General features: G+C 48.0%; 1 protein-coding gene and 1 pseudogene across 5 annotated transcripts; one reads left to right on the forward strand and one right to left on the reverse strand.

Moving 5' to 3' along the window:
* Positions 1–324: 324 nt before the first annotated feature.
* On the reverse strand, positions 325–16,815 carry TMEM50A (transmembrane protein 50A). Of its 4 annotated transcripts, none has more exons than XM_084788370.1 (8): positions 16,657–16,815; positions 14,315–14,419; positions 11,805–11,899; positions 9,406–9,518; positions 6,232–6,299; positions 4,242–4,334; positions 1,990–2,050; positions 325–737 (listed from the first exon to the last, which is right to left on the reverse strand). In XM_084788370.1, the coding sequence occupies exons 2-8, from the start codon at positions 14,370–14,372 to the stop codon at positions 692–694; spliced, it is 534 nt and encodes a 177-aa protein (XP_084644496.1). In that variant the 5' UTR covers positions 14,373–14,419; positions 16,657–16,815; the 3' UTR covers positions 325–691. The 4 variants fall into 4 exon arrangements, with proteins under 4 accessions (XP_084644496.1, XP_084644497.1, XP_084644498.1 ...); XM_084788371.1 differs by lacking the exon at positions 16,657–16,815 and adding an exon at positions 16,393–16,606; XM_084788372.1 differs by lacking the exon at positions 11,805–11,899.
* Positions 16,816–18,062: 1,247 nt separating this feature from the next.
* On the forward strand, positions 18,063–18,523 carry LOC311600785 (large ribosomal subunit protein eL30-like; annotated as a pseudogene). The gene has a single exon. The product of its transcript is annotated as a large ribosomal subunit protein eL30-like (transcript).
* The last annotated feature ends 5,089 nt before the right edge of the window (positions 18,524–23,612 follow it).

Below are 23,612 nucleotides of genomic sequence, written 5' to 3' on the forward strand. Positions count from 1 at the left end.
CTTTTACAAACTAACTTTACTTTCATTGTTTGGAATTAAAGGCATGTACCACCTTGCTTGAACCTAAGCTTCTTTACCTAATACTTGCTCTATACCAGGCTGGCCTTGAACTCAGATCTACTTGCCTCTGTCTCCTGGATTAAAGGCATGTTTATATTCCAGCCGGATCCCACAGACCTAGAAGGTCTTTGGATGTGATCTCTTGCCAAAACCCAGCTATGTTCTGAATTAAAATTCCCCTACAAAAAAGGTAGCCACAGAATTTTCAGTAGAACCAAACAAACCAAATACAAAATATAACAAGAAAGAACTCTGACCACTGAATAGTTTTTAACAACAAGAAAATGTTTATACATTATTCAACATCGGACACAGAAGAAGCTGAGCTTAGTAAACACTTGGGACCCCAGAGCTGATGCTCACCCCGAAGACCCCACCATTTCTCCATAATCAACTCTTTAGACCATGATAGAAGCTGAGCAGTTTCCTTCCCTGTCGTCAAAGCCGACGACGGGGCACAGCACACTGGGCTGTTGCAGTTTACATAGGAGTTCTCTTCCTTCTAGCATTATACGATTTCAAGCTGACATTATCCTCAGAGATCAGTTTAGAAAACAGTATTACAAAAGACCGAGTGAGCAGTGGGGGGAAAAATCCCATGCAGGTGGCTGTGCTGCAGAAGCAGGCATCTTTACTGCCATAAGTCCTCCGTGCGGCCGAACTTAAACACCAGCCCTCTGTGGACAGAGCAAGAAACACAACATGACTGCTTGGGCTGGGAAACTTCGAGAACAGTAAGAGGTAGGTGACTGCAGAAACATCGCCTGAGAGCCACACACACTGACGGTCCTAGAGACATGAACTCTTTATGATGGCTCAACTGCTTTACTGTCACTGTCCCCAAACCTGAGCTCTCCCTGATGAGGCTTCTGAAAAGCCAGCCGGTGTTACCTACTTGACTCAACAAAGCTTTATGGGAGTGGATGGAGGATGGAAGCCAAGGCCTGGGGCTGAGCATGCGAGCTCTGAGGTGCAACCCCACCCCCACCCATCCCTCCACCTTTATTGGTTGCCTTGGTGTGTGAGGCCCGTACAGACAAATCTGATAACTCATGTCACATACCTCAGCGGGGATGAGGGTGGGGGGAGGGGGATGGGGGGGCACATATACCAAACACCAAGGAGGCCGGAAACACAGAGCTCAATTCTTCCTGAACGAGTTCTGCTTTTTGTTTTTATGAAATGGGAGGCTGGATCCTTGGACTTATAGCAATTCTCCTGCCTCTGCCTTCTGAGGTTGAGATTAGCAGCACAAACCACTATGCTCTGTTGTCAGTTTCTGAATCCTCTGAGGTGATTCAGACAGGAGCAGGACAGCGGCTCCTCAGGTAAAACTTGTGAAACCCTCACAGCCTCAGTTCCCAGGAACCGATGTGAAGGTGGAAAGCGTGCGTGAACCAACTGTTAAAAGTTGTCCTCTGGGGGCTGGAGAGATGGCTCAGAGGCTAAGAGCACTGGTTGCTCTTCCAAAGGTCCTGAGTTCAATTCCCAGCAACCACATGGTGACTCACAACCATCTATAATGTGATCTGGTGCCCTCTTCTGGCATGTGCGTGTACATGCAGATAGAGCACTCATGCATAAATTAAATCTTTAAAAAAAGCCAAGGGATAAGGGGGGGGGTAGGGAGGTAGGGGTTGGGGGTGGTGGTGCTGGGGGGGAGGGTAGAGGTCCATGGTAGCACTAATGCCTAGAATGTATGAGGCCTAGTGGCACACACTTGTAGTTCCAGCTACTGAGGGAGCTGAAGGACTTCCTGAGGCAAGGGGTTTGGGTCCGGTGTTGGCTTCAGAGAGGAACTCTTTCCTTTAACTAAAGCACACACGCCACCCTCAGACAGACACACAGAGAAGTACGCATGTTACACATGTGTACGCACGCACGCATGCACGCACGCACACACGGTAAAGAATAAAAATCAGAACTTACCCAAAAAAGATGAAGGCATTCTGGAAAAACACAGCAATTCCAGGATACACTATGGGCTTTTCTGTAAAAGCAATTGTAATATTTAGACGTTTACGATCTCCAAACAGTTAGGTCTAGATCGAGTAGAAAGCACAACTTTCTTCTGGTAGTGGCTATAAAATTACATGACATAAACCATGGCAGGCAGCACTGGCTTAGTGAATGGCAGCTCCCTCCCTCAGGGCACAGGACACAGGAAGGAACACCAGGGGATGTGCTGAGGACCCAAAGAACAAAACTGACAACTGTCTGGCCCTTAAGGGGTAGCGCCATCTCCTGCTGGAACAACCAGGGGAGAAGATGGAGCAGCCCAACACATGGAGACAGACCCAGAGGCCAGGAAGACCCTAGGAAGGGCAGAGGCAGGAACAAGTGAGGGCCAAGGCCCTGAGGTAGGAGCAGCAGGCACAGGAGGGGGAATAGCTTCTGGAAAGATAAGAGGAGGGAGATGAGGACAGTCCCATAAGGCCAGGCGGTCATGACGGGGGAAAGGTGATTTGAGCTGAGTTGTTCTCAAAGGGTCCCACTGGAGCAAAGGGAGAGGCAGGAAACCTGCTAGGAAGTCCTTTCAGGAGAGCAGGAAGAGACTGTGCTGGGTTGAACAGGGTGACAGCCATAGAGATGCTAAGAGGTGGCTGCCAGGTAGGCAGAGACAGGTTGCACTGCGCCCCGGACTGGATGCTCAGGGGGCAGCAGTGAGGGGCCCGACACATCTGGAAGGACACAGGAACCTTAACTGAGAGGATGGAGATACTGCAGTTTCTGCAGGAACTCTGAGCATGGGACTGGGGGGTCTCAGCATCTCTGCCCCAGGCTGTCAGGAGCACTTGCTAACTGACAACTCAGAGCTTAGAGGCACAGAAGACCCACAGCTCTCTCTCATCCAAAATAGCCTGGGGTTTTGCCTAGAACTCTACTATTCTAAATTAACACATATTACCACCTCCAGGTTTAGTGGCTCATGTCTTTAGTCCCAGCACTTGGGAGGCAGAGGCAGGTACATCTCTGTGAGGCCAGCCTGCTCTGCAGAATACGTCAGTGTCTTGTGATAACAACAGCAACAAACCAAACAAAACCAGACTAGGCTGGTTCAGGCTTTGCCAAGCAGCAGCGTTACGTTTTGACTATGATAGCTTTGGTCTGTTTGGTCTATTTTATATAGATTACTAATAAGTTTCCTATTTTTCTTTTCTTTTCTTTCTTTCTTTCTTTTTGTTTGTTTTTCAAGACAAGGCTTCTCTGTGTAGCCCTGGCTGTCCTGGACTCGCTTTGTAGACCAGGCTGGCCTTGAACTCACACTGATCCACCTGCCTCTGCCTCCTGAGTGCTGGGATTAAAGGCACACGCCACCACTGCCCGGCATTTCCTATTTTTCTATTTTCCCTCAAAGTGGAATTTCAACCAGGGACCCAGTGCCTTTTCCAGATTTGGCCTTAAATTGGCCTAATTGTTAATTACTTTTTCCATGTAAAAGAAAACAACAGAGTTACTGCCAATGAGGTGTAACTGAATACATGTCCACTGAACTGGGGCAACCTGGCAAACACACGCAACCTCAGCACGTGGGAAGTGGAGAAGGGGAACCCGGGTTCCAGGCCACCCTAGGCTACACAGCAAGAACTCATCCTGGGTGTGGTGGTGAATGTCTCCAGTGCCAGAATTGGGGAGTCTGAGTGAGGCAAGAAGACTGATGGGAATTTCAGGCCAGTATACATCAAGAATGTTTCAAAAGCCAGGCGTGGTGGCGTAGGCCTTTAATCCCAGCACTTGGGGAGGCAGAGACAGGTGGATGGATCCCTGTGAGTTCAAGGCCAGCCTGGTCTACAAAGCGAGTCCAGGACACCTAAGGCCACACAGAGAAATCCTGTCTTAACTCAAACCCCCTCCAAAAAAAAAAAAAAAAGCAATTGTGATAATGAAGATTCTACTCCTCTAGAGTCAAGATCGAGGTGTGAAGTTGTAGCTCATTCCCTCCGAGCACTGGGCTGGAGAAAAACACATAAAACTATCTAGTGATGGGAGAAATCTCTAGCTAAAACATACCGCAGTAGCTGGCAGGCATATATATATATATATATATATATATATATATATATATATATATATATATATATATATATATAGTATACATGTATATATTCATCCTAAAATAGCCAGTTTTGATGTAAAATTCCAGTGTGAAATTAAAGTAAGACGTGGCCAGCGTTTCTTACCCTTGGCGACATAACCTCCAAAGAGAATCCACATGGAAGCTATCAGGGAGCCGAAAGCCAGCATGAAGCCGATGAGGAGCCAGATGCGAGCACCTGCAAAGACACCGCGTTATCGCAGCTGCTCCCCAGACAGCTCCAAGTCCAAGGTGAATGTGCGTGCAAGCCTGTGATCCCAACAATTGGAGGTAGAGGCAGGAGGGTCTGATGTTCAAGGCTAGCCTGTCATACATAAGACCCTGCCTCAAAATAAAACAAAAGGGCTTACCAGGACCCATCAGGTAAAGACACAGGCTGCTAGACCTGACATCTCACTCAGACTGATCCCTGGATTCTGAATGGTAACAAGAGAGAACTGACTCCAATAAGCTGTCCTCTGACCTCCATACACACACCATGGCGTGTGCGCAGCCACACACACAACACCCCTGCTCCCCACTCCTGCCAGATATGGGTGGCTGAGGTAGAAGGAATGCCACTCTGAGCCAACAAAAAACCAAAACCCACAAATAGCATACACACGCTCACAGGCATGACATGGCATAGTACACAGACAGACAGACAGACATACACAGAGAGAGAGAGAGAGAGAGAGAAACAGACAGACAGAGAGAGACGGGGGGGGGGGGGGGGTTGAATATAAAAAACAAACCCACGGGGCTGGAGAGATGGCTCAGAGGTTAAAGAGCACTGGCTGCTCTTCCAGGGGTCCTGAATTCAATTCCCAGCAACCACATATAACCATAACCATCTATAATGAGATGTGGTGCCCTCTTCTGGTGTGCATGAGTATGTGCAGGCAGAATACTGTATATATAATAAATAAATCTTAAAAATAAACCAAACAAACCCACAATGGGCTAGGCAAGCTGGCACATGCCTGTGACCCACACATTTGGGGGTTGGTGTAGGATGACCAATTCCAATTCAAGGCCATCCTTGGTTACATGGAGGGCTTGAAGTTAGACCAGGCTACCCAAGACCCTGTCTCAAATAAAGCCAGGGGCCAGTGAGCGGGCTCAGTGGGTAGGTGTGCTTGCTAGGCAAGCCTCATGGCCTGAGTGCTATCCTTTAACTTTCTCAAACAGCCAGCTGCAGGGCTGTGGAGAAGGCTCAGTGACTGAGAGCACACTGGCTGCACACCTGGAGGACGAGGTTTGGTTCCCAGTACCCACGTGGGGATCCAACACCCTTGTCTGGCCTCTGTGGCCACCAGGTAGGTAGCCACGTGGTGTGCAGACATACATGCAGGCAAAGCATTCACACATATTTTAAAACAATGGTCTAAGGCTAGGTGTGGTGGTGCACGCCTTTAATCCCAGCACTCGGGAGGCAGAGGCATGTGGATCAATATGAGTTCAAGGCCAGCCTGGTCTATAAAGGAATTCAGGGCAGCCAAGGCTACACAGAGAATCCCTGTCCCGAAAAATGAAGAGAAAAAAAAAAAGCCTAAGATTATAAAACATTTCAAAATGCTAATGTAAGTTAGATAAAGTGGCAAATGCCTATAATCCTAGCACCTTGGAGGCAGGGGCAGGTGGATTTCTGTGAGCTCAAACTTGGCCTGGTTTACAGAATGGGTTCCAGGCCAGCCAGGGTTATATACTAAGACCCTATCTAGAAAAACAAGCAAACAATGGTCATACAACCAAATATAGCTGTCAAAAAAGACAATCATGTCTAGAGTAGTTAAAGTGCTGGGTGGGTGGGGGGCTGGAGGGGTAGAGTGGGGGCGTGGGTGTGCTGCTTTGCTCACTTTTCCTGCGCCCGCTCACTCTGCAGCCTGGAGACACTTGAGGCTACCTGTGGTTGCTGAGGCCATACACTCGAGCCTGCTGGGTTTTGTGCCCACAGCCTGCTATGACCTTATGCCTAGGAACCCAGGGTCTCCTCGTCCTACGCTGGAACCCCAAAAGCCTGACAAGCACCCTTCTGTGGAGGAGTCGCAGTTCAGGGAAGAAAGCTCTGTAGGAAGCTGTCAGCGCCTGCTTACCTGTCTGGCCCAGGCAGCCTTCACTGTAGCTGTCACCTCGCACTTGTCCATTCGATACTGCGTTGATCCTGCAGGAGGAAGAAAACCAGGGAATCAGGGGCTCTCCCACCAAGGAGAAGCTGTCTATACCATCAAATTATTAAATGCTATAGGTTTGGATAATAGCCAGGCGGTGGTGGCGCACGCCTTTAATCCCAGCACTCAGGAGGCAGAGGCAGGCGGATCGCTGTGAGTTTGAGGCCAGCCACGTCCACAAAGCTAGTCAAGGACAGCCAAGGCTACACAGAGAAACTCTGTCTCAAAAAAACCAAAATAAATAAATAAATAAAAAAAATCATTATCATCATCTATATGCTGTATGCTTTACTGTAGGTTATACAGGACTTTATGTATTTCCTTGTTAGACTGTTCTCTTATTTTATTGATTTTTGAAAGCCTTATTGATTGTAAAAGATGAGAAAAATCATGATGTGATCTGAACTTTATTTTAGTAAATACTGGGGTTAGCCCAAGGGGAATGGCAGCCAGTAACAGACATGAGAGAGTAAGCTAGAGTGAGATAACAGCGAGAGAGATAGAAAGATGGCTGACAATGAGCCAGGAGTCAGAGAGACAGCAGGCGAGACAAAGAGCCAGAAAATAAAGTTCTCCTGGGCTTTAAGACCTTCAGCTTGTACCACAACTTATGCCTGAGTCTCCGAGTATTTCATTTTCCTCCGTTCCTCAACCTCTCCTCAACAACTAGTTCCTCTACTTAGTTGTTTAACCAACGGTTGGTTTCCCTTCACCAGCCGTCCACCGCCTGCTCAGTTCTCCCTTCCCCGGATCCACCTCTCTTCCCTCCTCCTCTCGGTTCCCGGAGCTGGTCTGCGGGAGCAGCAGTTATGTTCACCTCCCCCTGGCATGCGGCCTCTGTCTGTGAGACGCAGACATGGAGGAACATCTGGGGAGATGGAACATCTGGGGAGATGGAAGTGTTCTGACTTACTCTCAGACCTCAAGTGCACTCGCCCCACCCTGGGAGTAAAGCGGGAGATTTTGATAGAGACAGTAAGGATGCGGGGTCTGAATGTGCAGACGGAAGCTTCTTGGCACGTGTGAACGGATGGGAAGAACAAGGAACTCGCACCCTGTCTGCGTGGAGACGGCACAGCACGAGGCTGGGAACGGAAGGCTTACTGTGGGGAGCAAGAACTGGGACGGGAAGGACCATCAGAAGGCCTGTGTGTGTGTGGGGGGTCTAAGGAGCAACTCTCCTGTGGCCTGCCCAATAACCATCACAGCAAGCACCCACGGGGTAAGGATAAGGCTACGGCTATGTCATGCTCGCTCAGCATGCTAAGGCCACAAGGAGAATGAACACACACACACACACACACACACACACACACACACACACGATGCATGGAAAGAAAACTACACAGACAGTGAGTGACAGCAGGGCGTGGTGGTGTCCCGATAGAATTCAATTTGCAATCATAATCTCTCAATCCCTCTGGCCTATTGTAGGCCTAGCAACTACTTGGTCCTCATAAGCAGGGGGGTAGGTGGCTTTTCTCCTAAGCACCAAAAGGATGTTCTGCCGAGAATTCCCACTGCTGAGAGCACTGATGCCCCCTTACCTGGTGTTCAGGGCCAGCAGCCCCTCAGCCCCGCACCCCAAGCTGGAGCCCTGACCAGGACTGGAACGTTCTCGACCTCAGGCTCCTTTCCTAAGACCGGTGCCGAGGGTTAGCAGACAGAGAACTGCAGCACACTAAAGAAAGGCCCGTGTCCGGGCCTGCACCTGTAACTCCGGCAAGGGAGAGGTTGAGGTTCGAGAACAAGCGATTCCAGGCTAGCCTGGCTACATAGTGAGACCCTGTCTCAAGAACAACAGCTGGTCCCAGAGGAAGCTCTTGGAACTAAGCAAGGCACAGGGAAAAGGCCTTGGAATTCATTCGACAGGACGGGAGACGAACCCGGGGTGATCTGGAAAGGGGCACAAAAGGGCAAAGAGATGGGCAGCCAAGACAACTCATCAGGGACAGACGGTAAGTCTGAGAGCTTACCCTGGACAGCGGACAGGAACACCAGGAAGACAAACACAATCATTAATGCAGAGCTAGAAGGCCACAACCAAACGGACAATTTCAGGCCCGCAGTCACAGCTTCAGTGAGCCTTTCTTTGCCTTCCATGACTTTCCCCACCTTACCCCCCTTGGCTCCTGGACCTGCCCCCCTTGCTCCTGACCCTTCCAGCTCCTGACCTTCCCCTCTAATTCCTGTCCCCTCGCCTCTCTGGCTCCCTCCCCTCTGCTTCCTCATCTGCTTTGGTTTTCTCTTTGGCACGAGCAGTCACTTGACACACTGTAACTTAATCTTGCTTAGTCACTGCTCACGCCCCTCACCTACAGACTGTTCCCGTGTTAGCCACACCAATTCTCATACTGAGCACAGAGGCCGGACTGTGAAGCTTAGTAAGTGCCTGCTGGGGGTGGGGGTGGTAAAGAATCCACAAGGAACCTATAGAGTGTTCGAGATGAGGGGGGAGTTCTGAACTTTGCTACAACAGAAGCAAGCACAGCTGAGGAAAGTAGGGAGATGCCTTGGGGGGAAGGTAGAAGAAAGGGCAAGGAGAGATCCAGGACGGTCGCTTCTCCTCACGACAGTGTCTTCTTGCTGGCCTTGAACTCACAGCAATCCTACTGTCTCAACCTCCACAAGTGCTGGGCTTTTTGTCTCGTTTCTTTCTTTTAGACTATTTATTTATATGCACGTGAATGTTTTAGCTGCGTGTATGTATGAGAGTCTGCAGAGGCTGTAAGAAGGCATCGGATCTTCTAGAACTGGAGTTAGAGGAGGCCATGAGCCACCACGATGGTGTTGGGAATCAAACCCAGGTCTTCTGCCAGAGCGATACATGCTCTAACCACTGTGCCATCTCCCCAGACCCTTTGTATTATTTCTTGAGACCAAGTCCCTTGGCTGGCAGGGGACTTCATAAGTAGACTGGGCTGGCCTGAAACTTGCAGCCATCTTCCTGTCTCTCTGTTTCCTGAGGGCTAGGATTGTGGGTTACAAGACTGCGCCACCCTGCCCAGCTACCCTTCCCATCTACTAGAAGTTTAAGTTGTGTCTAGGGCCATTTTCGTGTGCGACACTCTAGGCGGGTAGGGCGACGCTAACACTTACATGAGGAAGGCTATGGTTGCTATGACGCCGCAGGCATGGTACGAGTGGTTGAAGTCACTCATGGCGGGGTACATGACAGCTGCATCGATGATGATCCACCATCCTGTGAAAAACTAAAGACAGACAGACAATAAGGTGGCACCAAGCGAGACGCGACAGCAACAGCACATGTGCTACTGTGGGGTATTTAAACCAAGAAACCCCTTCGGATGGAATGGCCAGTTTCCCCGGGCACTCCAGCAGCTGCACGCCTGTGATCTGCATGTGGCTCGCCGGCTGATTAAACAGCAAGTACCTAACTCTGCTTTCACTAGTACGGACTTTACAGATCTGTAGGCTGACCTGGGGAGGAGAGTGACGTTTGGGGGGAAGGGATTGCTCATGCCTGTAGACTGCAGAGCTCAGGGGACTCAAGTATGACTGCACTGAGTTCGAGGTCAACCTCAGATCCCAGCTGATGGAGGTAAACTCCCCGACGCAGCTCTACCATGGGCCTCTAGGCAGATAAAGTGGGGTGTGGCAGCACAGCCTCACCTGGGAGGCAGAGGCAGGAAGTCAGCTTGGGCTATCCATCAAGACAGGCCTCCCTGAAATAAAAAATAGGCTCAAGCCGGGTGTGGTGGTGCACGCCTTTAGTCCCAGCACTCGGGAGGCAGAGGCAGGCAGATCGCTGTGAGTTCAAGGCCAGCCTGGTCTACAAAGCTAGTCCAGGACAGCCAAGGCTAACACAGAGAAACTTTGTCTCAAAAAAAAAAAAGCAGGTTTGTGGGAAGGAAGAACAGTTACCATGGGAAGAATCTTGACTACATCATGGTGTCATGAAACAACAGGTCTGCAATTCCTTATTCATGTGCCTAGTTGGTGGTTTCAGAAATGATTTTTGTTTTGCTTTTGTTTTTCGAGACATGATCTCTCTGTGTAACAAGAGCTCTGGCTGCCCTGGACTCGCTTTGTAGACCAGGCTGGCCTCGAACTCACAGCGATTCGCCTGCCTCTGCCTCCCCAGTGCTGGGATTAAAGGTGTGTGCCACCACTGCCCAGCAAGGTTTTTTTTTTTAAATTTACTTAATTTTATTTTATGTGGGTTGGTGTTAAAGTATCAGTTACAGACAATTGTAAGTGGCCACGTGCATGCTGGAAATTGAACTCAGGTCCTTTGGAACAACAGCCAGGACTCTAACTGCTGAGCTATCTCTCCAGCCCCTCTGATACAAGTTTTCAGTTCAACTGGAACACAAGATTATGTATTACCTAACTAAACTTTCTTCTGGTTATTATTAAAAGAAAAAATATAAAATAAAAGCCATAAAACTCGGGCTGGAGAGATGGCTCAGAGGTTAAGAGCACTGACTGCTCTTCTAGAGGTCCTGAGTTCAATTCCCAGCAACCACATGGTGGCTCACAACCATCTAGAGTGTGATCTGATGCCCTCTTCTGGCCTGCAGGTGTACATGCAAGCAGAGTACTGTATCCATCCATCCATCCATCCATCCATCCATCCATCCATCTAAAAAACAAAAGCAGTAACACTCTACACTAAAACAAACCCACCTGAACAGGACTCTTGGATGGCCATCATGTGTGCTGTGGATGTAGCCTGGTGTCTGGTGTGCACATGGCCTGGCTTCCATTCCCAGCACCACACACACAAGAAGCTATTAACCAAACACGGACCAATAGCTTACAAGGGTTTGAAAGGAGCCTCCTTTCCCATCCTCACTGACAACTGAAAGGAGCCTTGAGCACCACCATCCTCTGGTGATTTAAAGTTATTTTAAACCATCAAATTGCCATTACCAGGTTATAGACAGATCCATTCGCTTGCAAACTATGCTTTTATTGGATAGTACAAGCAGTGGCTTGGATACCCAGTCCCATATCTTATGTTCAAGATTTTAAAAAAACAGCTGGTGTGGTGGTGCACACCTTTAATCCCAGCACTCGGGAGGCAGAGGCAGGCAGATGGCTGTGAGTTTGAGGCCAGCCTGGTCTACAAAACAAGTCCAGGATAGCCAAGGCTACACAAAGAAACCCTGTCTTAAAAAAGAAAAAAAAACTTTTAAAAATAATTGTATTTTTATTTTGTGAATATTGGTTATTTTGACTGAGTAAGTCTGTATGAGGGTGTCAGATCCCCTGGAACAGGAGTTACAGACAGTTGTGAGTGGCTAGGTGGGTGCTGGGAATTGAACCCTGGTCCTCTGGAAGAGTAGCTAGTGTTCTTAACCACTGCATCATTTTTAAAATATTTATTTCTTAAAATATTTTATTAATTTATTCATATTACATCTAAATTGTTATCCCATCCCTTGTATCCTCCCATTCCTCCCTCCTAAAATATTTATTTTATATTATGTGTCTGAGTGTTTTGCCTACACTTAAGTCTGTCTGCGCATCACCAGTGTGCCTGGTGTCCATGGAGCACAGGAGAGGGCATCAGAAGCCGGGAAGCTGGATAACAGAAGGCTGGGAGCTACCACAATGGTGCTGGGAACTGAACTGTTGCAAGAACAACAGATGTTTTTATCCTTTGAGCCACCATCTCTCCAGCCCTTCATTCACAGTGTTTTATTTCTAGACTAAAATTTAAAGCTTTTCAAAATCCGAGTTTCTAAAGTGGTGTTAAATGTTGTCATGACTTTGGAAAAATATGTTTTTCCAAATACATATTGTGGAAAGGGCAAGAGACTAGATAAAGAGAAGATATTTACACTTGCGTTTCCAGTCATTCATTTACTTAACATGTCTTCCTCCCAGGCTGAGGCTCTAGCTCAGTGACAGAGAACGTGCCTGCTCTGTGTGCGGTCCTGATCCAGAGTCTAGTCAAGTTATTTCTCTTTAGTACAGGCAGCAGTTGTAGTGGGAGTTTTGGTGTCTTTGAAAACTCGGCTGTGATATATAAACATGCTTTGTTTTAATCCCAGGTGTGGGATATGGGGCTGCTCCGGCTCCTCCACAGCAGCACACTGTTTGCCTCCTGCAGGCTCTGTGAGGGGGGTGATCTTTGTCAGATGCAGATAGTTTAATTCTGAGGACTCTGGAGAAGAAATAAATGCCAGAGCCAGGAGAGCTCGGTGGTGAGGGCGGGGGCGAGGGGTGCGCGCACGTGTGTGTCTTGTTGCTGATGATGCAGTTTGAGGAGAAGGTGGAGCTATCCACGACTCTAACCAGCAGAAGTAGCTCAAGAGAACATTCCCTCTCTCCACTAACCTTTTTTCTCTCCTACGTGGTGTTGGGGTATTTGAAGGGACTGGGGCGAGAAGGGAGGGAGAGATATACAAGACCCCCCCCCCAAAAAAAAAAACAGTAAAAAGACCTCTACTGCCAAGCATTCTAGGACAGTTAAGCAGCTAAGGCTACAGAGAAGCCCTGTCTCAAAAAAAGAGACAGCAGGAGGTAGTCTTTCTTCCTCTTCCTCTTTTTTTTTTTTTTTTTTGGTTTCTCTGTGTAGCCTTGGCTGTCCTGGACTCACTCTATAGACCAGGCTGGCCTCGAACTCTCAGCGATCCACCTGCCTCTGCCTCCCAAGTGTTGAGATTAAAGGCATGCACTGCCACGCCTGGCATGTGGGTAAAATCTTAAACCATAATATCAGACGGCATAAGGAATTTGCTATGTAAATAATGATTTCATTTTGCAAATCGCCTCTGAGCATTATATAATAAAGGTCAAGATGGCACACACCACAGTCCCAGCACTTGGGAAGGAGAACCAGGAAGATGAAGAGTTCAACCTGATTATTTCTTTCACCCTTTCTTTCTTTTTTCTTTTTTTGAGACACCATCTCACTGTTTTCTCTGACTGTCCTGGACTCACTCTGTACCACATCTGGCCCTCTGCAACCCTTTCTTACTCACCAAGTCAATAAATAAACATGTGATTATCATTATTATGTTTATTACTATTAAATACATTATTATTACTATGAAATGTATGTTTCATTATGCCAGCTATTAACACTACTACCAAAAGTAAAACATCACTGAGTAAAGTAAGTTTAGTGATGGGTTATTTTTTAAAGTGTACACATTTTAAAGCATCACACACACAGACACATGTAACTGGCGTGTTTGGCTACTTGGTGGGCTCCTTTTCCTTCCATCCTTCTCCACCCCTTTTCTTCTCTTTCAACCCCCTAATATTAGATAGGAGAGAAATAAGGACAGAGGGGACAGGGGCTAATGCCACTGCTAGGCTACTTACTGCTGAGTAGGGGTGTTGAGTTCCTTGGGGGCAAGCTTGACCTCTGCTGTCAGGATATCTCATTTTTTTCTTCTCAACTCCTTGACAAGCCACAACGAACAACTCACCCTGCTTCTGGGGTGTTAGCATTTATATACCCTCTAAAAAGTTCCCTGAAGCCAGGCGTGGTGGCGCATGCCTTTAATCCCAGCACTTGGGAGGCAGAGGCAGGCGGATCGCTGTGAGTTTGAGGCCAGCCTGGTCTACAAAGTGAGCCCAGGACAACTGAGGCTACACAGAGAAACCCTGTCTTGAAAAAAAAAATTCCCTGAATTCCAAACACTACACATAACACAATCGCAGAATCTGCAGCTGGCAAAAATCACACCTCTGCTAGAGCAGGAAGCAAACCATAGTCACCTACTGGGAAGCGGCCCCGTATCCCCACGCCTGAGATTAAAACATATTCCTATAATATTTCAGGTTTTTTTTTGGGGGGGGGTTTCGAGACAGGGTTTCTCTGTGTAGCCTTGGCTGTCCTGGAAGTTACTTTGTAGACCAGGCTAGCCTCGAACTCACAGTGCTCCCCCTGCCTCTGCCTCCCGAGTGCTGGGATTAAAGGCGTGCACCACCAGTACCTGGCTTATTTTTGTGCTTTAAAAACCCCCAGATTCTCACTACAGACACACGTCAGCGTAAGGAGAGCCAGGGCGCCAAGGGCACTTACTAGAATGCCCGCTGCGATGGAGGCGATAGTGTTTCGCTTCTCTCCCCAGTCCATGCATTCCGAGCACCGCCCGCCTTCTAGAAACCCGGACATCTTCTCAGGTCACTGAAACAAAACCAACACAGATGAAGTACTTCCGTTTACTTGCTTCGAACTTGGCCATGTTCCTGCAAAATAACGGCTCGGTAATAAATAATCTAATGCAAGTCACAAGCGCTTTGTATTCTGGTCCCTACTTATTTCTTCAGACGGTCTACTGTAGCTTTTGGGGGGAGTGAGGTCCTGGGGATTGAACGTAGGGCCTCATGCATGTTAGGGACACACGCTACAAATACACGAAGACCCCAGGCTGTTCTCAAAAGCTAGGTAATCCTCCTGCCTCAACCTCCTGTGTGCTAGGATTACAAGTGTGGACCACCAAGCCAGATCTGATTTAAGTTTGATAAACTGCCACATTCTAACTCTGGAAAACAAGTTTTGGATTCAGTCAACATATACATACTTTCTGTTGCTATTGTAGGTTTTTTTGTGGGGGGAGGTTTGAGACAGAGTTTCTCTTGTTAGCCTTGGCATTCTCTGTGTTAGCACCCAGCATTGTTTTTTTGAGAGAGTTTTTCTCTGTGTAGCCCTGGCTGTCCTGGAACTCACTCTGTAGACCAGTCTGGCCTCTAACTCAAAGATCCTCCTCCCTCTGCCTCCTGAGTGCTGGGATTAAAGGTATGTGGCCGACTGCCAGGCACTCATATACATATTTTTCATTTAAAACATGGTTTTATGTGGTAAGTCCTGCCTGTAATTCTAGCATCCGGCAGACTGAGGCAGGGAGACTGCACTAAGTCAGAGGCCAGCAAGGGCAACACAGTGAATTTCTGGCCAGTCTGTCTCAAAAGACAAAACAAAACAAAACAAAATCCTCAAAGCCCCACGCCTTTAATCCCAGCACTTGTAAGGCTGTGAGTTCAGGGCCAGCCTGGTCTACAAAGCGAGTCCAGAACAGCCAAGGCTACACAGAGAGACCCTGTCTTGAAAAAAACAAACAAACAAAAACAAACCAGAATAAGAAAGCATGGGGCTGGAGAGATGGCTCAGAGGTTAAGAGCACTTGCTTTTTTTCCCCAAAGATTCTGAGTTCAATTCCCAGAAACCACGTGGTGGCTCACAACCATCTATAATGAGACCTAGTGCCCTCTTCTGGCCTGCAACTGTTACATGCATTGTATACATAACATTGTATGCATAATAAATACACTAAATCTTAAAAAACAAAAAAATTAAAAACACATTTATAAAGTTAACTTAAGCAGTCTTTTAAATAAGTGGTCACTACGATGTGGAGTTCTCCAGGCCCGTGTTCTACAGCTTTAGTTCCAAACTAAGGTTACTATCTGATTTTGCTGAATAAGGACGAGATAAACTTCGGTTTTCAGTTAAAAACTGACTTGGAGGGAAAAAATATTCCTCCTAGGACTTTGCACATTTTATCATGGATATGTGTTCTTCACGTGCAAATTATGAAAAGAAACGATGAACTACAGGTTTCATTTCTACCTCATGTCTTTTTACAATATGTGTCCCTTCCCCAAGCCTGCCTTAGGGTGTCATTACTCTGTAAAGGGCACCCATCTCGTTTAATATCTCTAACTCTGCGCTTCTGAGGATGGCTCAGCATACCCCATAAAAAGCGCAGACCTAAAATTAATTCAGACGTCAAATTACCACGATCAACCGAAGTTCTCTTAACGAATTACATAAAACCCTCCTTCAAGCTCAAATGTGCAGGCGCAGCCCGAGATCTTCATTTCACAAGGAAATGGGAAAGCCTGAACAATCCACAACGCAAGAGCACAGGGAATGAACGCCCCACTTCCCACAGAACCCCCCCTAAAAAGTGCGACTTCAATTTTAGCTTCCTCTGAACAGCTAAAGGGAATAACTGATAGACTTCTGTGATACGTTCGGGTTTGAAAATACATCCGTTTTTATCTGATGCTTGGAAAGAAAAGCAACCCATTATGTGTAATTGTCGGTTCACCCCCCCCAAAGGCCCCACCCGAGTCCATTTCTCACTGCATAATTACATGACACGTTCAAAGGCAGACCCGCCCTGCAGACTCTGGAGGAACCGGGCGCGGCCACGCGTGGGCCGGCCGCGCGGCGTCGCCGGGGGATCTGCACGCTCTGCCTCGCAGTTCGGGGGCTGACACCCGGGGACAGGAAACCGCCTGGCAAGTCGCGGGATCTCAGCCGCGCCGGCGGCAACCGGGAGCTGGGGAGCAGCCACCGCCTCGAGTTCGAGGCCCGCCCAGCCCGGCTCGCTGCTCCGCCCTCCCGTCCACACTCACGCTCAAGTCCGGAGCCTGGAGTCGCGGAGCTTTTGGTAGTCTCACTTTAACTCCAGTTCTGCAAGAAAACAAAACAGCCACAGGCAACCAGACTCCCGGATGTGGATGTGCCGGCCCCGCCCCCAGCCTGTGCGCATGCGGGTTGGGGAGAAGGGCGGGCCCCGGGGCGGGGCCTGTAGATGATGCTCGCCACGCCTACTCGTCTGCGCATGCTCGAACACCCTTCTCTTGTTCCTTCTTGTCACCGTGGGAAATATTAGAGTGGAACTTACCTTCTAGGATTGGACCGAGGAAGAGAGGCTATAGTACACACCATTAGTTTTACTTACTTAATTCATTGATTAGTTGATTAATTAATTATTTTGGTTTTTCGAGACAGGGTCTCTGTGTAGCCTTGTCTGTCCTTGGACTCGCTTCATAGACCAGGCTGGCCTCGAACTGCGATCCACATGCCTCTGCCTTCCAAGTGCTATGATAAAAGGCGTGTGCCTCCACGCCCAGCCCTTGTTTTAATTTCTTATAACACTTTTATTTAGTTTTGTTGTCATTGTGTGGGGGTCAGACAGGACAACCTGCAGCAGTAAGTTCTCTTTCCATCATGTGGGCCCCAGGCATCAAACTCAGGTCATCTGACTTAACAGCAAGTGCGCTGGCCAGTTTTCCAGCCCAATGGTGATTTTAATAAGGCTGGGGTTGGCCCGCTGTCCATGTAGGTGGCAGGTAGCGTCAGGTCCCTGCGGCACTGAAGGGGGTGGGGGGGGCTCACTGCCTTGCAGAACTAGGCACTAGGGACCATCTCTCCAGTCCCCTGGCTTTTCCTTTGATGCATTATCTCTATGTAGCTTTAGTTGGGGTGGGACATTAGCTGATTATTACGTTAAACTATTAAGTTGACCCCTCCCCCCAACACCTCAGTGCTGGGCCTCGAACCCAGCCCTGGGCCTAGCCCCTTAACTATTCAATTTCTACACATTTTTACATGATGGGTATTTTGCAGGCATGTACATCTGTGCGCCACTTGGTGCTTCGTGCGGCTGGAGGCCAGAAGAGGTGCCTGGGACTGGAGTCACAGCCGTTGTGAGTGGCCTTATGGGTGCTGGGAACTGAACCTGAGTCATCAGAGAGAACTGCCAGTGCTCTTAACCACTGAGCCATCTCTCCAGCTCCTCCATGACCTATTTTTAAATGGACGTGTTTCTTAGCACTTAAGAGTAAAGGTTTAAGCCGGGCGTGGTGGCGCACGCCTTTAATCCCAGCACTCGGGAGGCAGAGGCAGGTGGATCGCTGTGAGTTCGAGGCCAGCCTGGTCTACAAAGTGAGTCTAGGACAGCTAAGGCTACGCAGAGAGACCGTGTCTCGAGAAAAAAAAAAACGGAAAAAAAAAAAGAGTAAAGGTTTAGCTTTCTCGCTCCCCGGCCATCTTGGCGGCTGATCTTGGTTGGGGATTGTCCCACACCTAAGGCAGGAAGATGGTGGCCGCAAAGAAGACGAAAAAGTCTCTGGAGCCAATCAACTCTGGGCTCCAGCTTTTTATAAAAAGTGGAAAGTATGTCCTGGGATACAAACAGACTCTGAAGATGATCAGACAAGGCAAAGCCAAATTGGTTATCCTCGCCAACAACTGCCTAGCTTTGAGGAAATCTGAAATAGAGTACTATGCCATGTTGGCTAAAACTGGTGTCCATCACTACAGTGGCAATGATATTGAATTGGGCACAGGGTGTGGAAAATATTACAGAGCATGCACACTAGCTATCATTGACCCAGGGGATCCGATATTATTAGAAGCATGCCAGAACAGACTAGTGAAAAGTAAACCAGGAAAGTTTTCCTTTAATAAAACTTTGCCAGAGCTCAAAAAGAAAAAAAAAAAAAGAGTCAAGGTTTAGGGAGCTGGAGAGATGGCTCAGAGATTAAGAGCACTGACTGCTCTTCCAAAGATCCTGAGTTCAATTCCCAGCAACCAAATGGTGGCTCACAACCATCTATAGTGTGATCTGATGCCCTCTTCTGGCCTGCAGGTGTACATGCAGGCAGAGCACTGTCTACATAATAATAAATAATTTTTTTTTAAAGAGAGGCCGGGCGGTGGTGGTACACACCTTTAATCCCAGCACTTGGGAGGCAAAGGCAGACAGATCACTGAATTCAAGGCCAACCTGGTCTACAAAGCGAGTCCAGGACAGTCAAGGCTACATAGAGAAACCCTGTCTCAGAAAGAAAGAAAGAAAGAAAGAAAGAAAGAAAGAAAGAAAGAAAGAAAGGCTTATTTTTCCTGGCTAATGAGTGGTTAATGTCTCAAGGTGGGGAGTCTAGGTTAGGCAGTGGCAGTCCTTCTGTACATGTGTCTGTTTCTCTATGTCTCTGCTGAGGATGTTAGTCCTCTGACCTCCACATGCTCAGTTGACACTCTACCACCGAGCCCTAGCCCCAGGCCCAGAGGCAGATTGTTTTGTTTTTTGAGACAAGGTTTCTATGAGCCTTGGTTGTCCTCAAACTCGCTATACAGACCAGGCTGTCCTCGAACTCACAGAGATCTGCATGTCTCTGCCTCATGAGTGCTGGGATAAAAGGTGTGCGCCACCTTGTTTTTTTAATTTTTGGAGACAGGGATTCTCTGTAGCCTTGGATGTTCTGGACTTGCTTTGTAGACCAGGCTGGCCTTGAACTCGCAGTGATCCTCCTGCCTCTGCCTCCCTGAGAGTTGAATTACAGGTGTGTGCCAACTCAACTCCCCAGCTTCAAAGACAGATGTTGTTTTTTCAAAGATTTATTTATTTATTTGTTTATTATGTATATAGTGTTGTGTTTGCATATACACCTTCAGACCAGAAGAGGGCACTAGATCTCATTATAGATGGTTGTGAGCCACCATGTGGTTGCTGGGAATTGAACTTAGGACCTTTGGAAGAGCAGCCAGTGCTCTCCAGCTCCCAAAGGTAGATTTTGTATCTTTGTTTGTTTTCTGAGACAGGCTTTCTCTGTGTATTTTTGGCTGTCCTGAACTCAATTTGTAGACCAGGATGGCCTCGAACTCACAGCAATGCACCTGCCTCTGCCTCCCAAGTGCTGGGATTAAAAGTGTGTGCCACCACACCAGGCTCTTATACATTAAAACAAAACAAAACAAAACAAAAAAAAAACAGCTCTTAACAAAAAAACAAAACAAAACAAAACTTATGAAGTTAAGAACTGGGAGGAAAGGCATCAATGCCCCATTTTCTTTGTGTTTTCTCTACTTCTTTAATGGCTGTGGTGACTATTTTGCTGTTGCTGTGATAAAACACCATGACCAGAGTAACTTATAGAAGGTTATTTTGTCTTATAGATTGAGTGGGAAGAGTCCATTAAGGTGGCGGGGGGGGGGGGGGGGGGGCGGGGAGGTGGGGTGTGATATCAAGTGGCAGGCATAGTGGCTTAAGCAGCCATGAGGCAGCGCTGCAGAAGTTGGAATGGGATAAGACCTTGGAATCTCGTGCCCCACGCCCAGTGACAAACTTCCGCCAGCAAGGCTGCACCGCCTACACCTCTCCAAACAGTGCAACGGGGAACCAAATATTCAAATGCCCAGAACTGTGGGGGCACATTTCTCATTCTGTTTTGCAGACCAAGGCAACCAAAGGATATCAGTCCCTGTGCCTGCTATTTCATAAGACTATGAAGGAAGCCATGATCTGCAGTGCCCAGAGAGAGGTGTAGGTGATCACACATCCTACAAGCCTGACTTAGCGAGATGGAATGTGGCAGGTCTAGTGCCAGACTATTCTGGGCTAAATACGCCCCCTAAATAGCCACTTACTGCCCCTTTTCTGTGTTTGACTGGCCTTCCTGTGATTAGCAGTTAAAAATCTTCTTTGAAATACACAAACAAGCCAGGCGGTGGTGGCACACACCTTTAATCCCAGCACTCGTGAGGCAGAGGCAGGCGGATCGCTGTGAGTTCAAGGCAAGCCTGGTCTACAAAGCGAGTCCAGGACAGCCAAGGCTACACAGAGAAACCTTGTCTCGAAAAACAAAACAAAACAAAACAAAACAAACCCCCCCCCAAAAAGAAGTGTACAAACACTCTTTCAGCTCCACCTGACCAGCCCTGCTGTTGAGGTGGCCCCTATTAGAATTGTCCTCATCTGTATACTTCTGCCATCCGTTCGCCTGCCTGTTTGTCCATGTGGACCCTGTCCTGCCCTTCACCTCTGCTGCCTCAGTGGCCTCAATAGTCCTGCACGTTGGCTTGGGGACTCCATCTGACCCTGACCTCTGCCCAGCTGGGATCCTGGAGCTTCAGCAGACATCCAGTAGGGTTTGTTATCGTATTTCCACAGAGATGGTCTCCGCCTCAGCCTTCTGCTTGTGTCATATGTGGTGGCTCTCAACTGCCTGGGACTCATCTGTGCCCTCTTTACCCTCTGTGAGTGTTCTATAACCTACATCTACATACATATAGATTTATTGTGTGCTGTATGACCGAGAGTTAATGCTAGTAGTTAAGACTGGCATAAAGACCCAGGGGAGGGTGGCGCATGCCTTTAATCCCAGCACTTGGGAGGCAGAGGCAGCATGGTCTCAGTGAGTTTGAGGCCAGCCTGGTCTACAGAGTGAGTTCCAGGACAGCCAGAGCTATACAAACACTATCTTGAAAAACCTAAAAAGGAAAAAAGAAAAAAGGTAAAGAGAAATGTGTGTCAGGTGCCCTCAGGGGTCAGTAGGTGTCTGATCCCCTGACACTGGAGTTATGGAAGGTTCTGAGCCACCATGTGGGGGCTGGGAACTGAGCTTCGGTCCTTTGGAAGAGCAGTGAGTGGTTTTTTGTTTTGTTTTGTGACAGGGTTTCTTTGTCTTAGAAAAATGGCCCTGGCCAGCCTGGTCTACAAAGAGAGTTCCACAGAGAAACCCTGTCTCAAAAAACAAACAAACAAACAAACAAACAAACCCACAAGTAGCCCTGGCTGTCCTGGAACTCACTTTGTAGACCAGGCTAGCCTTGAATTCACAGAGATGTCCCTGGCTGCAGCAAGTGCTCTTAACTACCTAGCCATCTCTGCTAACAAAGCTCCAACCCCCATCCTCCAATTGGGCTTGGTAAAGACTGTAGTGTCTCTCTTCTCTTGGGTGTGTCTCATCCTTTTCCTGAGCACCTAGCAACTCTTAAGTCCCTGTAGTAAGCCCCACCTCTTCTCACAGGGGCACCTCCTGAAGCTCCGACCCCCTGCTCACTTGCCCCCCCCCCCAATAAAGTCAAGGATGCATGTGTGGGGCTCTCTCAATAGATCTAATCAGTGGCTTCATCTGTGGCTCTTGATGCCCCGGGTGTCATTGACGACAATGACACCAGCAGCTTTACCTCCTGTCAATTATATCTGGAACACAGAGACACCAGCATTCTGTGTGAGGGGAAAGCCCTGCTTCCCACTGCTTCAAGAGTCTGTTGACATCGAGGATCCTTCCAGTCAGTCTTTGGTTTGAGACAGAGTCTAATGACACCCAGCCTGGCTCTGACCTTCAACTTCTGATCCTCCTATTTCTACCTGCCAAGTGCTGGGATCACCATGTCTGGGAGTTCTGGCTTTTCAGGCGCACAAGGCGGATACCTTGAATTGTCTGCAAAGACTCCTGCAGCTTCTTCTGACTCATAAGCAGAAGCCTAGGAGGAGTACATCACAGGCAGTTGCACTAATTCTCTCTACCACACTTCTGCCTTGGTAAATGGTGAAACTTAGGTTTCTGTCTGCTCACACAGCTTCCGGGTTACCACCATGAGATGAGAAAAAACATTTCCTGAGAACTTGGGTACTAGGATTACATATCCTCTACTATACCATGGCTTTTGTAAGGGTTTGAATTTATAGATTGTTTGAACATGGGTGTAAACCAATAGGAAATCTTTATTAGCCATCCATCGACTACACTGGGTGTTTGGGATCCCAACATAATCCTGAGCCTTTCTCAGGGTGAGCTTTTAATGCCCAAGAACCATACTCTGGACTGACACACTTCAGTTAACAAGAACAGTTGGCCAGAAGCAGAACCACAGAGGCCAAAAAGCAAGGTTAGCACAGTCAGAGACTTTCCCAGATCTACTACTGACTTTGATGGAGTAGGTCTTTTTGTTTTGGAAGGTGGTGCTGTCTGCTTGCTGAGTTTTATGCCATTATGGAGTCAGTTGTGCTAACGTCAGGGGTCTTGTTACATTTTGCCTGCATCCATGTCTGCACTGTGTGTGTGTGTGTGTGTGTGTGTGTGTGTGTGTTGGTGGGTGGTATTCATCCCTGGGATGGCAATTCCAGATGGATATGATCCATCACGTGGGTACTGGGGATCAATGTTCTTTACTGCTGAGCAATTTCTCTAGCTCCTGTAATTTGAGAGTTTTTACTGTTGTATGGTGTTTGTGTGAGGGCTTCTGGAGGTCAGAGGATAACTTTCGGGAGTCAGTTCTTTCCTTCCAGTTTGGCTGCAATGGAACTCAAGCTGCCAGTGTTGCACCACAATCATTTTTTTGTTTGTTTTTCGATACAGGGTCTTCCTGTGTAGCCTTGGCTGTTCTAGACCTACTTTGTAGACCAGGCTGGCCTCGAACTCACAGAGATCTACCTGCCTCTGCCTCCTGAGTGCTGGGATTAAAGGCGTGTGCCACTACGCCCAGCAGCCCAAATCATTTTTACTGCTGAGCCATCTTTCTGGACCTCATAAGTTTTTTTTTTCTTCTTTTTAAGATGTATTTATTATGTATACAGTGCTCTGCCTGCATGTACACCTGCAGACCAGAGGAGTGCATCAGATCAAATTATCTATGTTTATGAGCCACCATGTGGTTGCTGGGAATTGAACTCAGGACCTCTGGGAGAGCAGTCATTTCTCTTAAACGCTGAGCCAGCTCTCCAGCACCCCCTGCCCCCAATAAGGTTTTTATTTCTTCAGCTTCTCTGTATATTGAGGAAGTGGGAAGGAGACACAAA

The sequence above is a fragment of the Acomys minous genome, assembly GCF_964271855.1.
Source record: "Acomys minous genome assembly, chromosome: 6".
Classification (NCBI taxonomy): domain Eukaryota; kingdom Metazoa; phylum Chordata; class Mammalia; order Rodentia; family Muridae; genus Acomys; species Acomys minous.

What these genes read in the sequence shown, in the direction of transcription:
- TMEM50A (XM_084788370.1), bottom strand. Translation starts at nt 14,372, where the DNA reads ATGCATGGACTGGGGAGAGAAGCGAAACACTATCGCCTCCATCGCAGC. An exon ending in CATGGACACCAGGCACACTG is followed by an intron (nt 9,519 to 11,804) that starts GTGATGCGCAGA and finishes GTCTGTCTTTAG; the next exon opens with TTTTTCACAGGATGGTGGAT. An exon ending in AATGCCTTCATCTTTTTTGG is followed by an intron (nt 738 to 1,989) that starts GTAAGTTCTGAT and finishes CTCTGTCCACAG; the next exon opens with AGGGCTGGTGTTTAAGTTCG.